This window comes from Osmia bicornis, chromosome 11, assembly GCF_907164935.1.
Source record: "Osmia bicornis bicornis chromosome 11, iOsmBic2.1, whole genome shotgun sequence".
NCBI classification, from domain to species: domain Eukaryota; kingdom Metazoa; phylum Arthropoda; class Insecta; order Hymenoptera; family Megachilidae; genus Osmia; species Osmia bicornis.
The window spans coordinates 8,402,209-8,424,162 of record NC_060226.1 but is presented as its reverse complement, the minus strand read 5'-3'; the positions used below and the strand labels follow the sequence as shown (position 1 = coordinate 8,424,162).

Genomic DNA, 21,954 nt, shown 5'->3' with positions numbered 1-21,954 from the left:
ATGCGTTTCAAACAACAATCCTTAACCTTTGTTAGCTTGACCATCGGCTTATCGGCTGGCCGTTAAACTTCGAAATGAAACATTTCTACCTAATCACCGTTGTAATCCACGAACGTGACGGAACATCGAGAAATAAAAACCTACGTCTTTAATCTTCTGCCATTTGATATTGAACAAATTCTCTACAATTTTCCTTTTTCTCAATGTTTCTATATATAATGTCTCGTTCGCTGATTGCGGCGACAGATATCAAGGTGTCAATTATTTTCTCAGATTCTAGAGATTTCAGAATTCTGTCCTCTTGCGTTGATTGGTAAGATAACACTGGTCAACCTATCGTAATACAATACCGGCCCGGAAAATGTTGTTGCCCCTGAAAGCATATTCTTTCGTTTCGTGATTGTGCTCGTATAACGAGAAGATTTTCTATTGTGAAGATTATTCGTTTTTATAATAAGGAAAAATAATAGTAAAAATGTCACTTGCATTCCCATGGTTCCAAGTTCATATTCGGTTTATGAATATCACATGGACGATTTCAAAATATTTCTGAGCTTTCAGAAGTGATTTACAAGTAATAGGAGAAACTTTTTTCATAAAACATCCCTCGCGGAGTTTTCTCCGAGATCTTTATGTTTACCTGTATGTACAAGAAGTCTGCAAATATCCTATGTCGTCTTTTTCATTGTATTTGAGAATAGTATCGAAATTAGAAAAAGAAAAAGAAAAATATTTATATGCATGTTGCAATGCAAATAGCATAAATATTTTTTGTTCGTGATACCATTTAAAGAAAAATTTTGTACACGTTTTATGAACGCGATTGAATAAAGATGAATTCTATTATTTCTCATGGAATCCTATATGTACACAATATATGAGCACGCTCGTATTAGCATTGGACGCGACACAATTCACTTTTTAGTGGCTTCCGACATACATATAACATGAAGAAATTCCTTAAAATGATATTCTAAAGGTAATATTGAATAAGGGAACTATATTTGATGGTTCAGATAAATTTTAGAATAAATCTTCAATTAAAAAAAAATGGAATTTACAGAAAAAAGGAAATATTTAAAGTAATTTTTGCATCACCAAAAAATAAAATCAACAGTGCGTGAGATATTTTAAATTTAAAAGTAAAATCTTGCATGCAAAAATGTGAAATTTCTCACGAATTGTTGATTTTTTTTTATCATTATACCCTAATGCTGTTTTACCTTGTGTGTAATTATATTATAGAAAAATAAACCAACAAACGTCACTGTTAAATACCGAGGGCATCTTTATAAAAAATAAATAAATAGTTAAAAAATTAGTTGCATAGATTAGAATCGAGCACCTTGTATATCAGAAAAGGGAGTAACCCTCGCGTTACCTTATTGAAAGTTTTCCAATGATCCTTTATACCGTGAAGGGGAAGGATCTCTTAGGGACGAGGGTCAACGATGAATTCATTATTCGTATTCGTAGCACACTGTTCGAATTTGCTGTCATTCGTTTAACAATTCATGTTACGCTCTAATTAACATCACCCTAAAAAATTCATCCTATAAATATCACAATTAATTTGCGTCTGATTTAAACGAATAAAAATGGAAGCAATTACGTAAACAGAGAAATTCTCTGAATAAAAAGATTTCTTTTATTCTGTTAATTTTGCGTTTAAGTTACATTAGAGATTAGTCTATCCAATATTAATGAAGTATAATTAACACACCAGTAAAGTATACACTCTGCTGTTTATCTATAAAGAAATAATTTTTAATTGAGCTATTTATTTATTTATGGAGGCCTTGCGGTGTTCCATATTACCTGTTGTTCCACCTACGCCATAGCTGGTATTTTTAGTAACACCGTAGTTTCACTCGTCAAACTAATTTCGAACACTAGCAACGAGGAGGTTCCGCGTGAACCTCATTGGTCTCCTCTTCAAGCTTCCCAAGGGGTTAGACCTGCGTACGATGCTCGCGGTACCATCCACTGTGTCGAGGCGCAGGGGTGTGGGTTGCTTTTAGTCACTCCCACTCACGCCAATAACATGTGGCCACGTGGTCCGATTCTTTATAAAATATCCATTTTAACTGCGTAGATACAGATTCTGGAGATACAGAAATTTCTATTATAATTCTAAATTCTTCGATCTTCAGTATCAACCACTCTTTTTTTATAATACATTCAGATTTCTTCCTACACATATTCTTTAAATTTTATTATCATATCTTTCCAATTAATGGAGTTATGGCAAATTATGGCAATAAAATCAAAATATCAATCTATTTTGCAACTGGGAGGCTCGACGCACCCCACTTCTTAGTCTTTCTAAGGTTCAACGTCGCAATTTACTGTAACCGAGGAGATAGCGGGTTAACCGGATTATTCATATCTCCGCAGAACCTTGACCATTGATTTACATGAGTTACCTGTGCTATCAGAGAATGGTAACCTCTATTAACAATGCAATCACTCGTTAACTAACTGTAATTATAATCGTCAACTAACAGTTATCGTTTCACCCTAACGACTAAAAATTTGTCCTTAGTGGTGCTTATCCATCGGTAATTAATGTGGTAAAAAGTGAGTGAAGAAGATAAGCAGCCGTTTAGTTATTATCAGGTATCAAAGTAGTTCCCGAAGGAAAGCCGGAAGGAAGTGTTTTAGTCTCTGGTGGTAGTGGATCAGGCTAACACGTGGTAATCCGCGAAACCAGGATCGGTGTTGGTTCCATTTCCACCTTGGCTTGATCCACCACCACCTTCATCAACGGTGCTCTCAGCACCTATTCGTTGGCCGTCTTGGACGAAGAGTGCGCGTGAGCTCGGAAACCGAGTGCCACCACCACCACCTCCGCCGCCACCACCTCCGCCAGCACGTAGAAACAGTAGCGGCACGGTAAACGATCGCGAAGGTTGCCGACGACGTGGTGGTCCTCCTCGTGTGTCGTCCGCATCTCTAGTGGCCGCCTGTTACATCGATAACACGTGGTAGCATCGACGAACGATACTCGGAACGTTGATCCGTGAACGGCACGACCTCGTCGTCGTCGAAGAGGCATCCTCGAAGCACGAGGGCATCGGCCAAGAGGAGGGAAGGCGAGAAGCCTTCTGCGCTCCTCGAGGATGTCGCCGCTTCCTCGACGTCGACGACGACGTGGATGTACGCGCTTCTCGGTAAGGATACCCGTACTCCACCTTCTTCGAGATTGCAACGTACGAACAGGTGCTTCAGTGATATGCAACCGGATGAAACGTGTTCACCTAACAATGTGATGATCATGCTTCGAAGAATGTGATTACCATGGAGAATCTTATGGTTGGTGGATCGTTTTTAGTGACATGCTTGATCAACACACACACACAAGCGTCTAGAGTGGATATGTTTTATCATTTAGTGCTCCGAAATTGATGTGTCAACCTGTGATTTTGGATTCACACGTGTTTTTAAGGTATTTCTTATGGAGTTCCTGCGGCAATGATATTGCGACGGACTGTTTAATCTCATGGTGCATATCAGTGGTGATTGAGAATGCTAGATGATATGTGGTCCCATTGATCTTGAAGTTTCTAAAGAATTTTCTTCTTGATTTTAATAGAGGAAATATCAAGTCTCTTTTCGTTTGTTTATTACACTTTCTAGTTTTGTGCTTCATGCCATTACTAATCTTGGACTTTTCGAACAATTTTCTTCTTCTTTTAAATAAACCTAATATCCAATTCTTTTTGTCGAATTCATTTATCATAGTCTTCATTGTACGTTAATAAAAAACAAAGTCTTTGTTTTATTTCTATCTCAGTCTGATGCTTCATTCTCTTCGTTGCAGATGGTCAGAGAACAATAGTATCTTTCGATCATTTTCTTCTGGTATTAGATAAACTGTTACATTATCTTCTTATCAGACTATTACACTTTAGATTACCTTCAAGGTGATTCGAACAAAAGTATAGCTGCATGCTTCCTAGATGCAACAGTGTTTAAAGAACAAAGTTTCCAGAAATGCAATTTTATCCGAACGGATGATAGTTTCAATGATATCTTATTTTTTTATTTATATTTTTGATAAAATAAAGATCTAAAGTTGCAAAATATTAAAAGCAGCTTACAAAAATTTTTTTTTTGTGGTAATTTACAGGTATATTTTTTTCCATTTCTGATAAAGTAGAAATCTAAAGTTGAAAAATATTTAAAACTGACTAAAAAGTACATAACTATGTTTTTTTTTCTAGTCATTGACGAATCAGTGAAACTTTTATCTCTGTTCCGGTTTAAATAAGGTACCTTTCCAGTCATTATTTCCAAAATTAGCTTCTTACAACGCAAAGTCTTGTCAGATAGAAGAACTATATCACTGAACTTGAAACTTATAAACTTATGTTGTTGTATTTATCACGCTACATGACATGACAGTTTGAAAAATGAATAGTTAAGTCAACTTTCAATTTTCATACAGTAAGTCAAGGAACATAAAAGTTGTATTAAAAACAATTTACGATTGTTACTGTTTAGAGGTTTTTTACCTATACTTATAAAAATTTGTTATTCAAATGAACCACGTGTAATGAACACCTTTATGAATACAAAGTTGTAAATTGCGTCAAATAAACTTCTGCGGTATGCTATTTGCAACGACGCCACTTTTTTCCGATGTAATCATTACTTTTTAATGTTTTTTTTTTATTTGACTGCATAATTTCGTTAAAAATATCATCATTTTTGTGCCACTTTTGCAAATAATTTTGTTCTTAAGTTTATTTATTTAAAATAAATTTGCATAATTCGTTATTTCTTAATTTTATTAGGTCGCAGCATTATTCTATCTTAATCGAATGACTGATTTTGAGACGTAGAAAGTCTGACATAATTTGATGACATAAAAGTACTACATAATAGCACTTATAGCACATCAATTTGAAGCTTAAGGTTTTATGAAAATGATTACGTAAACGCTTCGTCAATATTCTTAATACAAAATGGCTGGTTCTTCGTTCAAGCACACAATGAATCAATCAAATTACAGCTTATTGTTAGTATTGTTCATTAGCTAATATCCAATTTCCATTCGTTTATACCACAAAATAATACAGGAATTTTCGATTCATTTTATCATAAAGAATCTATAGTTTTTGTAGTTGATAAAGCATTTATGCCATCATTTTTATTAAACTTTAAGCTGTAATTTGATGTACCATAAGTGCTATTTCATGATACTTTTATGTCATCAAATCATGTCGAACTTTCTTTGTTTTGGAACCAGCCATTTCAAATGATACACTCCAGGAAAATATACAATTTTCATAGAAAATCATATTTAACCTTTTTTTCAATTTAATCAATTTTTCTTTTACTACCCAATCAAATTTGTCAATAAAAAGTTTAACATTTAAAATTTGTTGCCCACATCTAATATTTTTCAAATGTTAATTTGAGGATTAATTTATAGCTTGATCTGAAAAAAAAATTAACAACAAGCTTTAAACATTGATTACACATATGTATATTTCATATGTATAATGTTCCATTAAATGTGACGTAATATTGCGTAACAGAAAACGATGATTCGATGATAGAGAACGTTTATAAATGCACGTTCAGGTTCTAAGAAATAGCTCAATACAACCTGTATCGACTTCTTGTCTACAGTATCTAAGATCCTCGTTCTATTGTTTCTTACGTTCCTGCGACAGACACTGCGTCGATATTTCATGAATTGGTCCAATCGTTAATTACCATTTATCGATTTATTTATTTTCATAGGTGAAGAAAGTAACATCTCCCCTTTATTATAAAACTCTCCCCTTCTTCGTAAAAAAATCATAGGTTTCCGAATTTCCTAAGGGTTCCAAATTCATAAAGTGATTTTCCAAAATTTCTTCAAAAGTGCCATTCTTCAGCAATTAAACACGTGAACGCGTTTCATCCTGCTCGTTCGCACGTTGCAACCATCTTGTGACACGGTTATATGAAAAGTCAACTAATCTGGATAAAAGAACAGCGGATTATACATCCTCAGATGAGGGTGGGTTACTGCCAGATAGCGGTGGTATCGTGGAGAACGACGTTGCGGTTGGCGATGGCACCAGCTTGAACCCTTCTGTCTTTCATCAACATCAACAACAACAACAACATTCGAATCGTTATCGACAAGATCAACCGCAGTTACAACAAAGCCAGCAACAATACCGTCGACATCAGGAGGAGGAGCTGGAGGACCTGCTGTGCTTTCGTGGACCACCAGAACAGGAAATGGTGGCCCAAGAAATGGCACAGAGTTATACGCAGCTCCTCCATCCGGGTCAAGAACCACAAGAATTCATATCGTTGGAGGAGCTTCAACCACGCATACATCAAGATCATCACGATCGTGGCCAAGTGATTTCAACCAGTGCTCAACTATATCAGCATCCTCATCAACAAGAACAGCAAAGGAGTTATTATAATCTTTCGGCGGTTCAAGAGTAAGTGAAAAATAAAACAATGCGTTATTGTTGTGTTTGATAATTGTTGATTTCAATCATCTGCTGTTTAATATTCGAATGTTCGAAAAAGAATTAAGATCGTTCATTTTATTTCATTAAAATTGACGAAAATCTTGAAATTTTAGAATGGCTAGGGGAGTACTTCGCATTTTTTGAATAGGGGACTCTAAAAATTTCCAACTTTATTTAAAATTCAATTTACCTAAATTTTTAATTTTTCTTATTTTCCTCCCACATTTCGCGCAATAAAATTCCTCGTAAAATTCGTTCACAATATCCTATCAAAGTGTGAAAGAGAATGGAATATAAACTGGTTAAAAGATCTAATAAATCAAGACACCACCGCTTCGTGTATCGAATCTTTCGAAATCATGTAGTTGATCGGTCAAGATATAGAGTTCAGCAGAAGGTATGTAAGAACGAATTTAACGAGTCTTTTCTCGCACCAGATCTGAACTGTTCTTCTAATAATTGCCGTTTCCAAGTTTAGCGTTTTGCTCGGAGAACTTTCATAGAAGCATGGCGCAACTGAATGCCGCCTGAAGGAAGGGAAAGGTGTTACTTTCTATCCTTTCTCTCTTTTCATCGCATTCGATCATTGAATCGATTTATGTGCAAAACTTGTTACGCAACTGGACTTCATCGTTGCATTAAAGATCTATAACACTCTTTTCATCGGTTGCATTGAAAACGATTGATTAATTTAGATTTGACATTTTGGCAAGTCTTGCGCTTGATCTTCAATATCTTTAGTTGCATTTCAATTTGTTAACCATTGAAATTAAATGAAAGAAACGATAGGAATACTGGTTTTGTTTTTTGATTTATAAAGTTTAAAAATAGTTATAGAAATTAAAAAAGAATGTTATGGAAAATATGTATAATGTAAAAGCAAAGACTGATTTCTAAAAAATATTATTTTGACTGTTTAGAAGATTAGAAAAATATTAATTTAAAAAAATATTATTTTTTACAGCATTTCTATTATACTAATAGTGTAAGTAGTGTAAAATTGAAAGCTTGAAATTTTCTAAGATTAGACAGAAATGTGAAAATTTTAGAGGAAAAGAAACTGCTGCCGCAGTGCTCTCTAATATTATAAAGTGATGAGTATGAATTGAACATTGTAATTTGTTATAGTATGAACGTGTACATACAGTGTGATACGACGCGTGTACTGACGTATATGTGAATAAATAGAATTACGTTAATTGTGTAGGTTACATCATAATATACGGAACTACTTGCAAACTGTTTGTATAGATACGTGGCCGGCCTTCGCCACGTCTTTTTGTCGCTTAAGTGAGTCATTCTCGAAATTATCGTTAGACTGCACTAAAGCAATAAATTGCCACGTGTTTAGCTTTCATATCATTCGAATCAATATTGAATTATACTACTCAAAACCTTTGTTTCTTATCAACATATTTAAAGTGTTAGAAACACGTAGATTGCAATACTTGTCAAATCCAATATATTTTAATATTAATACAGAAATTATAAAAACAACTACTTATTAAAATGTATTAAAAATTATACATTTAACTTTAGGTTAATATTCGTAAGTTTGGGTCACCATTGACCCAGACTTCGCTTTTCAAAGGTTAAGACGTAAGGACTTAACACTTACTAGATCCTCATATTTACCTATTTATTTATTATTTTTTGTAAAATATAAATTTTATTTATTATTTTAAGTTCGTTCCATTACATGTAATACTATTTTACTTTATGACTTGTATTTTTATAGATCCAATAAAATTATAATAAACGGATCCAAAAAGTACCCAAACATTACATTGGTACAAAAATTGATTTATTTTTTTTTCCATTTCTTTGCCTGGAATGATCGTATCCTTACGATAGTGATTTTCCAGCAAGAAGAGAAGCAATTGAATTGTTCTTTTCTTATTAATTTTTATTATAATTTTTTTTTAATTTCAGAAGTTCGTGTCCCACGGTTTATTTCAGCGACATAGGAACGGGCTCGGGGGTGGGAGAAGTAACCGCCAACTCGGCGGGGGGTGGCGAAGGTCTCAGCCTGACTCCAACCCCCGCCAACAACAGCAACAATACAACTACCGCCACCCCCAACACGACCGGCGCTACCACCATTGCGATTACCACAACCACCACCACCACCACCACCACCAGCAACGACACTACGCCGCAGGTCGTAACGGGGGCTGAACCGCCCCAGCACATGGAGACACCCCCGACGATGGTCCCTGACCAGGCACCCGCCTCCGGCCATCACTATCATCGTCATCACCACCACCATCACCATCATCATCATCATCATCAACAACAACAAGAACAACGTAGCGCGTCCACTACCCCTAATCATGGACCAAATACAGATACTTCGGAGGAATTCCTGGCGGATTCTAGGAAGCGAAAACTCTCTTGCCAGTAAGTCTATGTTTTTTAAGATCTCAGATATAATACTTTGAATTTAGGTCTTTCTCTTTTCCAAATAATAAGCGACGCACAGGAGCTATCAACTTATGTACCAAAATAAGCTATAAAAAAAAGAATTAAGAATTATTAAGGTTCAGTAATAAAAAAATAGCTGGTTCTGAGGAAAGTTTAGAATTGTGTTAAGAATTGTATGGTTTGCGTGGGAAGTCGTACAGAATATTGGTCTGTAACACACATTAACATGCTACCGATGGTGAACACGTCGAAATGAAGCCTGGCAAATGTATTCAAGACTGATATTTCCATCTACAAACATCTTTCTACCCTACACCTCTCACCCTCTTGAATCGTGTCGCCAGCGCATTCCATAACGTTTCCCCGTTAAACGACCGCAACTCCAAGTAATTACCAATCAAGGTGTCGGTTACCCGCTCAAAGGGTTAACTTAATCATTAACAGAACTGAAGATTTGTGTTCTCCTGGGACCGTTCGTTGGTCGAAATTGCCTTTAGTTATTGCCACAGTTGTGTGCTACCTCTGACCGGAATATATCCAATTTGACGACTTAAGAGTAGTTCGTAAACGATAGAACGTTTGATACCTTAGCAAAATTTTACTTGTACTTTTCAATATAAACGTTATTTAAAGAATGTAATTATAAAACAAATGCAGAAATTATTTCGTTAAAAGAATGAAAGTTTCTATGTGACTGTATGAAATATTGAAAGACAAAAGTGCAGAGAAGCTGTACGTGAGCGAAACTTGGCGAAATTCTGCATCAAACACGGTACACCCCTATCGAAGGGTGTACCTTGAAGAAATTGTTTCAGTAGCATGTATACTTGGTTTCTCAACGTTTCGTCGTCTGAGAACCCAAGTAGGTCTTCTTCAATTATTATTTGATTACATTGTTCTGTGCTCAAAGTAATCGAATTGAATGTATATTATCGCTGGTTTGCTTAGTTTAATAAAAAATTTTTATAATTTTCAATAAAAGCACTAAATTAGTAAGTTTTCTTGGCTACCATAATTAACAAAAAAAGTAAAAAGAAAAGGAATGAGGAGGAAGATTTTGAACAGAATAGTTCAATTTTATGCAATGATTACTTTCTTTTCTGTTTTAGCGATGGTAGTAATTTATTGGACGATGTGGGAGACGATGCCAAATTTGTTCGCACAAACGACGACAGCAAAAAGTAAGTGATACATGTTGATAATTACTAAAATAAATATAAACAAATTCTAAGGTGTTAACAATTCATACATTTATCATTTATGAAAATATTTTTCTGAAAAAAGTATGATGAACCATACAGAGTAGAGTTGAAGTTCATTCTAATATAGTAAGAAACCGTATAACTTGAAGCTTAATCTTGGTCAGTGGTTATGTAGTATTATTTCAAGTATTGCCAAGGTAAGTGCCACCTTGACCCACCTCGATTCTTTACTCTGGCTTCATCAACGACGTCATTAATCTAATCAACGCTAACGTAGATTGTAAACACGATTAAAAGACGTTGTACCTTTATCTCTTTTATTAATATCTCTTTCTTCAAAGTTTAAAATTTTAATAATATAATAGAGTATTATTATAAATTTTCAAATAATTATATTTTAAATCAAACATTTGTGGGGTCATACTGTGACCCCATAATTCAAATAAGGGTTAATTTATAATTAAATTTTAAGTTACAATGATTCACTATATTGTAGTAATTAAATATTCCCCAAATTAATATAGAGTAGAACAGACCCGTTGCTAGTCGAAAGTGGTTTCCGGTGGCCACCACTTCCGCTGGCCAATTGATCGTCTGCAAAGCATCAATGCGAATTCTTGGGAGGCACATTAACAGTATTCACGCACAAAAGCGGCGTTTATTAACCAAATCGGCTTTTACAATTGATTCACGACAGTCTCGTCGGTCACGTCTTTGAAAATGATTACTGAAGATGCTGAAGAAAGAAACAACATAACAAACCTGGGCATGCTTTAAAGAAATGCTTATGAGAAATTTGATTTTGAAACAAAGAAAAAGAAATGCAAATTTGCAACTTTGGGAAATATTTAATATTTAAATAATGATGGAAATGAAAATTGATATGTGGTACAATTAAATTTTGTTAGGATTTAAAACAAATTAAAAGATATTTACAAAAATTGTTATTCAATTTAATAAAACATTAATTATTAATTAAAATTTTACTTTTTTAGTCGAATGATCTTTTATTTGATAATTAAAAATTATTGGTTAATGTATTTAATACTTTCTGAATTATACTGATCTTTTTTGGGTTGTGTGTTTTTTTTCAGACAAAATCATAGTGAAATTGAGAAAAGAAGAAGGGATAAAATGAACACCTATATTACGGAACTTTCAGCGATGGTACCGATGTGCCATGCAATGTCTCGCAAACTTGACAAATTAACTGTGCTCAGGATGGCTGTGCAACACATAAAGACCATCCTCGGTGCTGTCACTTCCTATACGGAGGGTCATTATAAGCCAGCATTCCTGAGCGATCAGGAGCTCAAGACGCTCATACTTCAAGTAAGTTTAATCAAATTTATCGATGCAACTCATCTTTGTTATTCAAGCTCTATATAACTAGAATAACTTAAGAAAAAGCAATTGAATCAAAATTAATGACCTGTCTTTTTATATTTTAAAACTTTGCTTAGTATCTGTTTTTTGGTCAAAAAACGTAATTACTAAATATTTCTAAAAATCACATTTGCGATTAAATCAATCTTCCTCGGGGAAAATGAACGAATCTTAATTTTAATGATATTAATATCAAAAGTAATTTAGAGAAGAAATAATCTGATTTATTCGCGAAAAGATTTTATTAAAAATAGTTGGTAAATTTTTCAAACTCAAGTTCCCAAATATGCCCACTTTTTTAACTCTCCCTTTATATGTAATGTGCATCGAGTTTGGATTGACAGAGTGATTATAAAGATTGCGAAAAGCAGGTAAACCAGTGTCGTTAAAAGTCTGAAAGCGACCGATTCGTACGATGAGATTACACGCCATTATCGACTCCGTATTCGGGAAACTAGATAGTAAATGTACGAACGTGCATACCATTCGTGTAAGACTTCCTGGTATCTCAGACCTGATTATGTAATTCGAAGTTCGATTCGTTGTTACTTGAACAGAGATGATTTAATTTAATCCTTTATTACCACACTTTTTTTACATATAATTAAAATCAATATTCAAATAAATATTCAAAATCTTGGGCTTGTTATTAACAAATTTCAATTTTAATTTTTTCTTTATTAAATAACATCGTGGTTTATCATTGAAGGATTTAGTCTTTTTTTTTTCAAAAAGAGGTGTACAATTTTTATTTCTTCCAATGGAGTAATCGTTAAGAAGTAGCATTGATTTCAATCGATTATACCTGATCAATCGTTTACTCCAGTTGGTTCACTTTCAATTTCCTTCGAGTGTTCCCATACGGATCGCATTATAGTTTAAGCCATTAATCCGTTAATTGGTAGCAATGCGGGAGAAAAGTTTTTTCGTTCCTTATAAAAGGCCGTTCATACCTTTTGCAATCCTTCCGTACGAGACCAACCGTATCCAATAGCCGTCGCTAACCTTTCTCCAGTGTGCTACACATTTTTCACACAGTGATCAGTCTCGTGACGGGTGAAAGAGAAGGGTTCCTTTTATGTAGATACACGTTTCTGATATTGGTGTTTGTAAAACGTTCATTTGCATTGCTCGAATTACATGCACCTTTGATTATCACTGTCAAATAGTCAATTTGTGTTCCAATACCTAATATTGTGTCTTGTTGCTAATTACTTTGTGTTTTTTTTTAAATTGCTATTTTTTGTATTTAATTATTACATATATGGCGAATGAAGTCCAGCGTGAAATTGAACTGTATCGCGCAATAGAGCAATTTTATTTCCTAAGGAGAGAAAAAGTTACGAGATAAATTTTTTCTTTAAATTAGAAAGCAATGGAATGCCGGCAGTGGTACCCAACAATAATAGGATTAATAAATGGGAATTTATAAAAGATGCTTGATTAATTAAGACAAATTAATTCTCTGCCCTTTCTTCTTTTTAATTGTAGCTTTATTTTTAAAAAATCATGGTAGTTCCGGTTATTAAAGCCATTTTTCAAATGCACAGAAGCCCGGGAAAATGTTCAAATTTCAAGGAATACCGAATTAATTTGTACACCTAATAATAAAATGATAAAATCTTAGATATTTATTTAATAAATCTGATACAGTTACTTTTGTTTCTATAAAAAATTGATAATTTTGATAGAACACCTTGAATGTCGCGTGTATGTATAACAGTCACTATTAATAGCACTTGGCGCGGTTATATGTGTAAATTGATTGGTCTGAAAAACGAAAGCAAGCTCTTTCTCTTATCTTTCAGAAGCATAGTTATCTTGGTATTTTTATTACTTGCCAACTTCCTTTATCATTAGTGACTCGTATTACTTAGCTGGTAACTCAGCTCCCATGCTGAATTCGAATAAAATACAAATGAGAATTGCTTGTGGATACGGAGTATATAGAAATATATTTTTCAATTTTCTTTCGCTCCATATCAAATTCATTTATTAACATTTTTATTCAGTAAAAGTACATGATTATATTTTTTATTTGATTAAAACGTAGAATTTAATTTTTAGCTTTAGCAAAATTTTAACAAAAAATTGTGTTTCTATGTTCCCCTTCTCCAATAGATATTGCACAAGCTATAAAATATATGTAAAAATAAATGACATTTATTTGTTGATCGAAGGTTTAAAGAATGGATCTCGTAAAATGAAATGATACGAATTCCTTTTCACTCTAGATTCCGTCATGCGAGTGAGCAGAGAGTTGGTGCCGGTGGTTGGCTAGTATTTTTCATTGTCGCTTACGAACGTAGATAGGGTTTTATCTTTTATCGAGACTTTCCTTTGCTCTATCCCTCTTGAGAATAAATATTCGAGCAACTGACCACACCCGACATACCAGCTCGGATCGACGTTAACTCCACCACCATTATTACCATACAAACTTTCATTATGAATTGCTACACGTTTCTTATTCCCGATATGTTGATATCCGGTTCGAGGGAAAATTAATATTTCCATCGTATAGTGGATACCAATCATTCTGTTAGCAATCATTACGTATGATTGATAATTATGAAGATCTATGTACAGAATCAAATGTGCGATCTTTTAATATAATTATATACCTACATTGTGAGGTTTATCCTTGAAATATTTATAATATTTTAAAATTGATATTTTTGTCGTGTTTTTTTTTCTTTAATTTGTAACGAAGTACAGTTATGCGGATACTATGGTTTATCCTTGTTACTCTAAAAAACCATGACACCTATTGATTCAATGATCACGATAATACGATCACCAATGTATGTACATACATATGTGTATCAGTGGTCTGTTTAACAGGTAAATCGGTTAGGATAAGTGCGTTGCTGTTGCGCAATAAGCATTTGCGTAGCCCTCGACGATATATCTTCGATCGCATGCAACATTCATCAACGTCAATACGTATCCACGTACTTAAAGTTCGAAATTCGTCATTATACTGTTTAATTCCTAATTGAATTTCACATCGGAATCAAATGAGTCGAATATCAAGACCTGACATACAAACGTAATTTCCTATGAATCAATTACCTTATGTTATTTATCATAATACCAATCATAATGTCTTCATTTTCTTTTTTCAATGAAGCAAATAAAATTTTTTTTTTTAATCTATAATTCGTGAAATATAATGCAATTTTATTTTACATTATAAATTAATAAAAATAATTTAAGTGTATTATTGTAATACAAGGGGTCAAGTCAACGCTGGATTAAGGGGAGGTTTAAAGAAGTATCTATCCCCTTTTGATAGATACTGCAAAACATTTTGAATGCAATTGAATTATTGTTGATGACAACGTTTATAGATTCCCTGTCACGATCGTTACATAATAATAGTTAATATTTGATCTAGGTGACGTAATCGAAGATCCCTTCTCTTGTTTCAGGCTGCGGAGGGTTTTGTCTTCGTGGTGGGCTGTGATCGTGGAAGAATACTCTATGTATCCGAGTCTGTTTTGCAGACACTCAATTATTCTCAGGTATCCTACTTCCACTCATTTTTATAATGACAATATGACACAAATAAGATAAACATTAATTTTAAACATCAAATGTTAGGTGTACAAATTAATTTAGTGCCTTTATTATTACCCCTTCTTAACTACTATTCATATAATGGGCGTCATATTGTATATGAGAGTCTTACTTATTCATTACTACTTATGTGAATATTACTTATTCATTCTCAGTGATTTTATTAAATAGAAAAATGGGATATATTTCTTAATCTTAATTTTAATCTAATTATTAGATCATTGCACATTAAATGGCTAATTGATTGTTATGAAGTGTCATTCTTTTCCAGGGCGACCTACTGGGTCAAAGTTGGTTCGATATCTTGCACCCTAAAGATGTTGCCAAGGTGAAGGAACAACTATCTTCTTCGGATCTTAGTCCACGTGAACGATTAATAGATGCCAAAAGTATGTAAAAATAATAATACATATTTTTATTAATTATTTTTGGACCCACAATTTTCATTAAAATATTCATTAGCATATGATGGGAGTGAAAAGGGATCTAATGGTACCCCACTTTAAATATTATTATTTTTAAAACTCACTCTGACTTTTTTTATTTACACGTATTTTGACTTAATACAAAAAAAAAACAATTGTTTTAACCCATAACTGTATCGTCTTCCTTTGAATTTGAATAATTACCCTGTAAGGTGATAAATACAGAAAATATAGCTTTTCTTTTATGGACATCTTGTATTTTCTTTCTGAACACGACGTGCACCCGAAAGTCTTTTATAACTTCAACTTTACGAGAAGGTTACTTGACTTTCTGCATACGAATCCATTAATTATGTCATCTTTCGACATTCTCTGAGCCGGTACCAGCATCGATGGTCAATCGGACCTAGGATGGTTCATTGATGCACTTTATGTCTGATAAATGCCACTCGTTCGACAGCATCTGACTGTCGATGAATTAACGCTATGAAAGTCTTGCGAAAGTCTTGTCTAAACGAGGAAAAGCGATACAAGATTTCTAAGATGTTACATACCGGTGTGACCTACGAAGAACGAAAGGTCATTGATCTCTTATGATCGTCGATCATCGAGGCGTACAGCTTTGGAATTAACGAACGTTAATTGATTCGGAAAATGTTAAATATCTTGCATTTACTGATACTTTCAAACGAATTATTTACAAATACTGAGTCTTTAGAATTCCAAGGACCATTGGTGTAATTAGGATCCTTCACTGAGATGAATCCGGTTCATTAGCTTTATTAACAGTATCAGGGGTTTAATGTCTTACTATTTTTCTATTTAACGTATCTATTTTTAAAAGATTTTAATTTTTATATTTTTTCTACAATTAATAGATTAATATATTTATTTTTAAATTAATATATTATTAATGTTATTGTATAATTGGATCAGAATTTCAATATTAAAAAAGCAGTAATGAGTATCAAACAAAATGTATTAATGATTGTTTAATTGTTATTTAGCAATGTTACCAGTGAAAACAGATGTGCCTCAGGGTGTATCGAGGCTATGCCCAGGTGCACGAAGGTCTTTCTTCTGCAGAATGAAACGAAAAGTGGAAGGAATTCGTTGCGGTGACTTGCAAGTGAAAGAAGAAGCTGATACTACAAGTGGGTGCCATCGACGCAAAAAGCAACAAAACGTTGGTAAGCATTTCTGTGTTAATTATTTTCCATTAGAAAAGCACGATTATGAATTTTATCAATAACTATATTAACTCTCGGACGACGGACCACGAAGAGAGCTTCAATTTTGATTTATTTAATTTTGCATTTCATATTATTTTAATTTTCTAAATTTTACACTGTTTCTTTCAGAATTATTCTTCGAATATATTAAACTCTTTTAAAAGTCTTTTAAAACATTTTTATTTTAAACTCTTTTAAAATTGTTTTGAACTCTGATACAAGTGGAACAGGATTTATATGGAAACGGTAAAAAGAGATTTAAGGTGTTAGGAATTCCTTTTCATCGTTTCTAAGATGTCGCGACATAAATATTTGCCGCGTGGTTCGTCAAAAGTGAAAAAGGAATCCTATTTCAGTATCCTGGTAAAGAAGTCGCTTTAGATATCTTCGCTTTCACATTCTTCCCTCTACCTTTATACTCTTAATCTTTTTTGAAATTTATATACCATTGACGTAATTTGGAACTTCTTGTGGAATGTGCCAAGTCTGTTTGAAATTTTTAAGATCCCAAATTTTGTAATTCTGGGATTTAGAAATCTTTTGCTTCAATGAAACAATTTGAATAAAACTCTTCAGAAAACTAAAACTAGAGCAAACTGTGTAATTTAGTTATGAAATATACATTATCCATGAGAAAATTGATGTAAACACTATTATCTCTTGGTACGATTCTCAGTGCATTATTGACCTCATATCCTCGCTACATCAAACGTTACATTTGTTTCCTATCTCTTAAAAATTACACAATTTTACTCGGTTTTGTATGAAATTTAGTAGCGCAGCTATAATTATCCGATAGGGGTCAACAAAATTTTTATTTTTATCTAGGTGAAGGTCAGTTAAACTTCTGACCTCTCCACCCACCACCCCAGTTGCACCAGTGATTTAATAAATTCATTTATTTAACAAATATTTTCGCAGACTGGAAATACTGTGTCATTCAATGTACCGGTTACCTAAAATCCTGGGCACCTGCAAAAATTGATCTGGAGGAGCAAGAAGGTGATGGAGAAGGGGAGGCTTGTAATTTATCGTGTTTGGTAGCTGTTGGTCGTTTACAATCCACCATACCAACATCCTTGCCTAAGAAACCAAATTTAAGGCCGATTAAATTTGTCTCGAGACATGCGATGGATGGCAAATTTCTTTTCGTCGATCAGAGGTTCATATTTAAGACATTAATCTTTTTTTTTATACAGTCTGTACATGACTGATGATAATTATTGCTTCCAGGGCTACATTAGTGTTAGGTTTCCTACCGCAAGAGCTGCTAGGTACAAGCATGTACGAATATTATCACCATGATGATATTCCTCATCTCGCGAAATCTCATAAAGCTGCTCTTCAGGCCACCGAATGCATCACCACACAGGTGAGCAACTGTACTTCCAAGCAGCGCCGAATTAAGGTGGGCTACAGCCTCGGGCCCCACTTCAGACCCAAATCTAATTATTGTTATATTATATAACTATATCTTGAGGAATCATGTTTACCGCTTATTATCACAAGCATACCACTACCCATGTAAGGGGAATGAACACTAACAATATGTGGGGTCAGGATGGTCATCGCCGAGCTAATTCCTTTATGTCGATTCTTTAATAATAATAATAGTTACTGTGTGAAATGTTTATTTCCGTCTCGATATGATAATGTTCCATAGTAAATACATATTAAATTGGCAATTAAATTGTATTCTTTTGCTATAAAATTTTTAGAATTTCGAAGCAATATCTGACCCTCCAATATAATTGAAAAATAAAATAATTATTATATTTTTTATGTATGATTTTTCTTTAGATATACAGGTTTAGAACCAAAAACGCCAGCTTTGTGAGACTTCAATCTGAATGGAAATCTTTCAGAAATCCATGGACCAAAGATATCGAATATCTAATAGCTAAAAACTCTGTTACTTCGTAAGTATAATCGTTTAATTGTTGTATGAAAAATATTTAAAAAAATACTATAACTAATATATTAATGTATCTTTTCAGTTGTGACTCTCGATCAATTACAAACAGTGGGAACAGATCTGAAGATTCCAGTGTTCAAGGCAACTATGATTACTTCACACAGAGTAAGTATAGTATTTATAATACTTCAAATTATTAATAACTTCGATGTTTGTCCTTTAATGTTATTTATTTGTAGATCATTATTTCTCGTTTAAAATAAATTTCAATTTTTGAACCAAGTTTATCAATCAAGGAGATTCTCGAAGATTTGATAGTCCAGGTTTTTTATCGTTACATATGTATATTTATCTTTTTATAATTATTGTTACAGGTAACGGTGGATTAGAAAGATTAATCTCAAGTCATGTGGAGGTAAGTAAAATTGGACGACAAATAGCGGACGAGGTTCTGGACCTTCAGAGACGCTGTGAAGATTCTTCTTCCGGTGGCAGTCCTGGACCTGGACCGGAATCAACTCTGTTAAATACTGAGGTACTTATAATCAAAGTCCTACAGTAATTTAATTATCAAAGTTAATTTCTGATTTTTTCGCTTTTTCTAATCGATGGCAAATTCAGGCTAATAGAAATTTAAAAATTGGTATGTACTTATGGAAAATTCTATTTGTATGATTAGTCACAGATCACCACCACGGCATCACCAGAGAGAGTCCAGGATTTGACGCAGCCACTTAGAAGCAGCAACAACAGCACCACTAATCCTGCACCAACGTACAACCACATTGCAAGCAACTTGCAGCTGAACAGCATCGCGAACGACCAAGGTCATAGCTATTACTGTCTCTAAGGAGTCGTTTCTTGGTGTGTAGTGCGATTGCCGGATTTATCAAAAAGATTAGGTCGCTCAGAGAAAACAAGACCGAAAAAGAAAAAAAAAGAAAGGAAGCTCTACACGTGAATTTGAAAATGAATATTTCTCTGAGCGAAATAGGGCAAAGAAAGTTCGTTGTGGTATATCTTTTCAAAATTTCATTTTTCAAAAAATCGTGTACTCGTTTCTTTTCTTTTTTTTTTTGTTTATTCGATGTTACGAACTTCCAGCAATCAAAGCCCGCAAAAAAAGAAATATGTAACTTTTGTTTGGCAGAGCATTATCGTTTAAGAGTAGCGTTCACAGCCACGCCATGCAAAAAATATCATCCTTTGAATGACCGTTGCGCATAACGTAACATCCCGTCCATTTTAGGAACGTCACCAGACGAGGATATGATGGATATGATCGGGGGTACAACGATAAACGAATCACCAAACCCGGTGCCATCGGATGGCAACGACGAAGCAGCAATGGCCGTGATAATGAGCCTTCTAGAGGCGGACGCTGGCTTAGGTGGCCCTGTGGACTTTTCCGGTTTACCTTGGCCGCTTCCATAGTACATTCTTTTACCAAGTCTCCCTCAGTGTCTGAACATATGTACCTCAAGTTGAACTGTTTATTTTTCAAAAATCCTACAAAGTGTGTGCGTGTACATATAAACTAAGTGAGACCATTATTAAACTGTTCATCATTTTTAAATTGTGCTTCAAGTACTTGAATCAACAGCGAGTGTGTGTCTGTATTTGCACTTTGGTTTATCAAACATTCCATCATTTTTTTTTATTTCCTTAGACAGCGAACAGCTGTTTGGTGCTGAAAGGGTGCTGTTTAGGTTTTTTTATAGACATGCCATTTCTGTGATCAATTACGGAATATTATACGTACAGAACAGTTAAGTTTAAGTGGACATTTATTATTCGTTTCGGAGATTTTCGTGTCGATCATCGAATCACTGGAAACGTTGCGCCGAATGTGGAAGAAAGGATTTCTTTCTAGAGGTAGAAAATTGATTCTCTCTTTAATTGAAATTTATCAATGAGAAGATTATTCGGAAATATCAACTTCGAATCGTCGTAGGAAAAGTTAATAAAATAATATCAGATCTCCTACCTCAGTTTGCGTTTCATTGTAATCTAATTTTGTCATTGAAAAAAAATCATATACGAGATTATTGGATTTTGTTAAATCTTTTTAAAATCACTGTAAATTGGAAATTTAATCAGTTGTTTTCTTTTCTTTTTTTCGTTAATATTGTGATATAAGTATGAATAATAAAATAAACATCAAATGAAATTCTTTGAGAATCCAACACCGCCAGGAGAAATTAAATGGCAATAACTGCTAACATACGCATCCTCCATTATACATAAGTTCTTTACGCGGTAAATGTCTTGAAGAATACTGAACATCGAGAGACGAAAGCCATAAAATTGAAAGGCGAAGTTCCTGACCGTAGCTTTTTAGCGACAAATTAACATTGCGTGTAAATATGTATCTCACAAAACGCCAAAAGTACCTAATTAAAGTGTAAGAAATCACGGTAATAAATAGAATTTTCTCCGCATAGCATACCGCATTTCATACTGAAAAATATCGGTAGTTTTTTCCTTTTGCTCCGAAGGTGTTGCTATTTTATCATCAAAATTGAATTATTTGCGCAAATTAAGTTTCTATGTACTTGCTTTTTAATTATCTCTTCATCTCAATTGAAATGTAATGTCATATTTGTAATTTTATAAATGCGTGGTGTTTCTTACATAAAAAATATTTTTAAAAAGTGGCGAACTCACTTCATGATGCAGCTAAGTAAATTGATCGATGAAGAAAATTAATTTTCATACGTTACATAAGTATAATGTACATAAAACGTGTATATGTAAATAAATAATTAAATGTAATGTGCGCGCGCGTATGTGTGTATGCCTGTGTATGTGTTACAGTGTAGCATAACAATAATATACTGGAAAAATAAATGTTATTATGTAGAGAAAAGAATGTTACCGCCACTAAATGTAGACAAAATTCTTGGAAACTGTAATTGTTTTTATATTAAATTTTACATTATAAATCTTACAAAATAAGTTATCTATTGCTTTTATAAAAACTCCTAGAATAAAAGTAATAGAATTACAAATTTTACAACCTGTGAAGAAAGCAAAAAACACCCCTCATCCTGTTATCAATTTCACATCCTGTCTAAACAAGAACTGTGAAAATTTTCACAACAGCAAAATAGTGAGTTCGCCAAACAAAGATCTTGCCATGCAATGGAAAGAACATATAATTCTGCGATTTATTGCAAAAGCATACTGTAAATATGTGTACATAAGTATGTTATTTAGTTGAGAGTTTATTGTGTCGTACATGTCGAAATATAGAAACTAAAAACGTTTAAAAATCTTTGTTTTTCATTCTAAATTCCA

At 33.6% G+C, this 21,954-nt stretch overlaps 1 protein-coding gene and 1 long non-coding RNA gene across 3 annotated transcripts; one reads left to right on the top strand and one right to left on the bottom strand.

Annotated features, from left to right (window-relative positions):
* Positions 1-1,625: 1,625 nt before the first annotated feature.
* On the bottom strand, positions 1,626-2,789 carry LOC123988300. The gene is made up of 2 exons (XR_006829871.1): positions 1,819-2,789; positions 1,626-1,750 (listed from the first exon to the last, which is right to left on the bottom strand). It is a non-coding gene; the product is annotated as an uncharacterized LOC123988300 (long non-coding RNA).
* Positions 2,790-2,906: 117 nt separating this feature from the next.
* LOC114873913 (aryl hydrocarbon receptor nuclear translocator-like protein 1) lies at positions 2,907-21,604 on the top strand. 2 transcript variants are annotated; one of them, XM_029182703.2, is made up of 15 exons: positions 2,907-3,173; positions 6,011-6,455; positions 8,421-8,888; positions 10,022-10,093; positions 11,209-11,446; positions 14,935-15,027; positions 15,354-15,471; positions 16,515-16,697; positions 17,661-17,901; positions 17,973-18,111; positions 18,540-18,658; positions 18,737-18,819; positions 19,029-19,189; positions 19,334-19,481; positions 19,904-21,604. In XM_029182703.2, the coding sequence occupies exons 1-15, from the start codon at positions 3,158-3,160 to the stop codon at positions 20,086-20,088; spliced, it is 2,709 nt and encodes a 902-aa protein (XP_029038536.2). In that variant the 5' UTR covers positions 2,907-3,157; the 3' UTR covers positions 20,089-21,604. The 2 variants fall into 2 exon arrangements, with proteins under 2 accessions (XP_029038536.2, XP_029038535.2); XM_029182702.2 differs by having other exon boundaries at positions 5,993-6,455.
* The last annotated feature ends 350 nt before the right edge of the window (positions 21,605-21,954 follow it).

Coding starts and splice junctions, on each gene's coding strand:
- LOC114873913 (XM_029182702.2), top strand. Junction 15,028..15,353: donor AGACACTCAATTATTCTCAG/GTATCCTACTTC, acceptor ATTCTTTTCCAG/GGCGACCTACTGGGTCAAAG. Junction 18,820..19,028: donor CTATGATTACTTCACACAGA/GTAAGTATAGTA, acceptor TTATTGTTACAG/GTAACGGTGGATTAGAAAGA.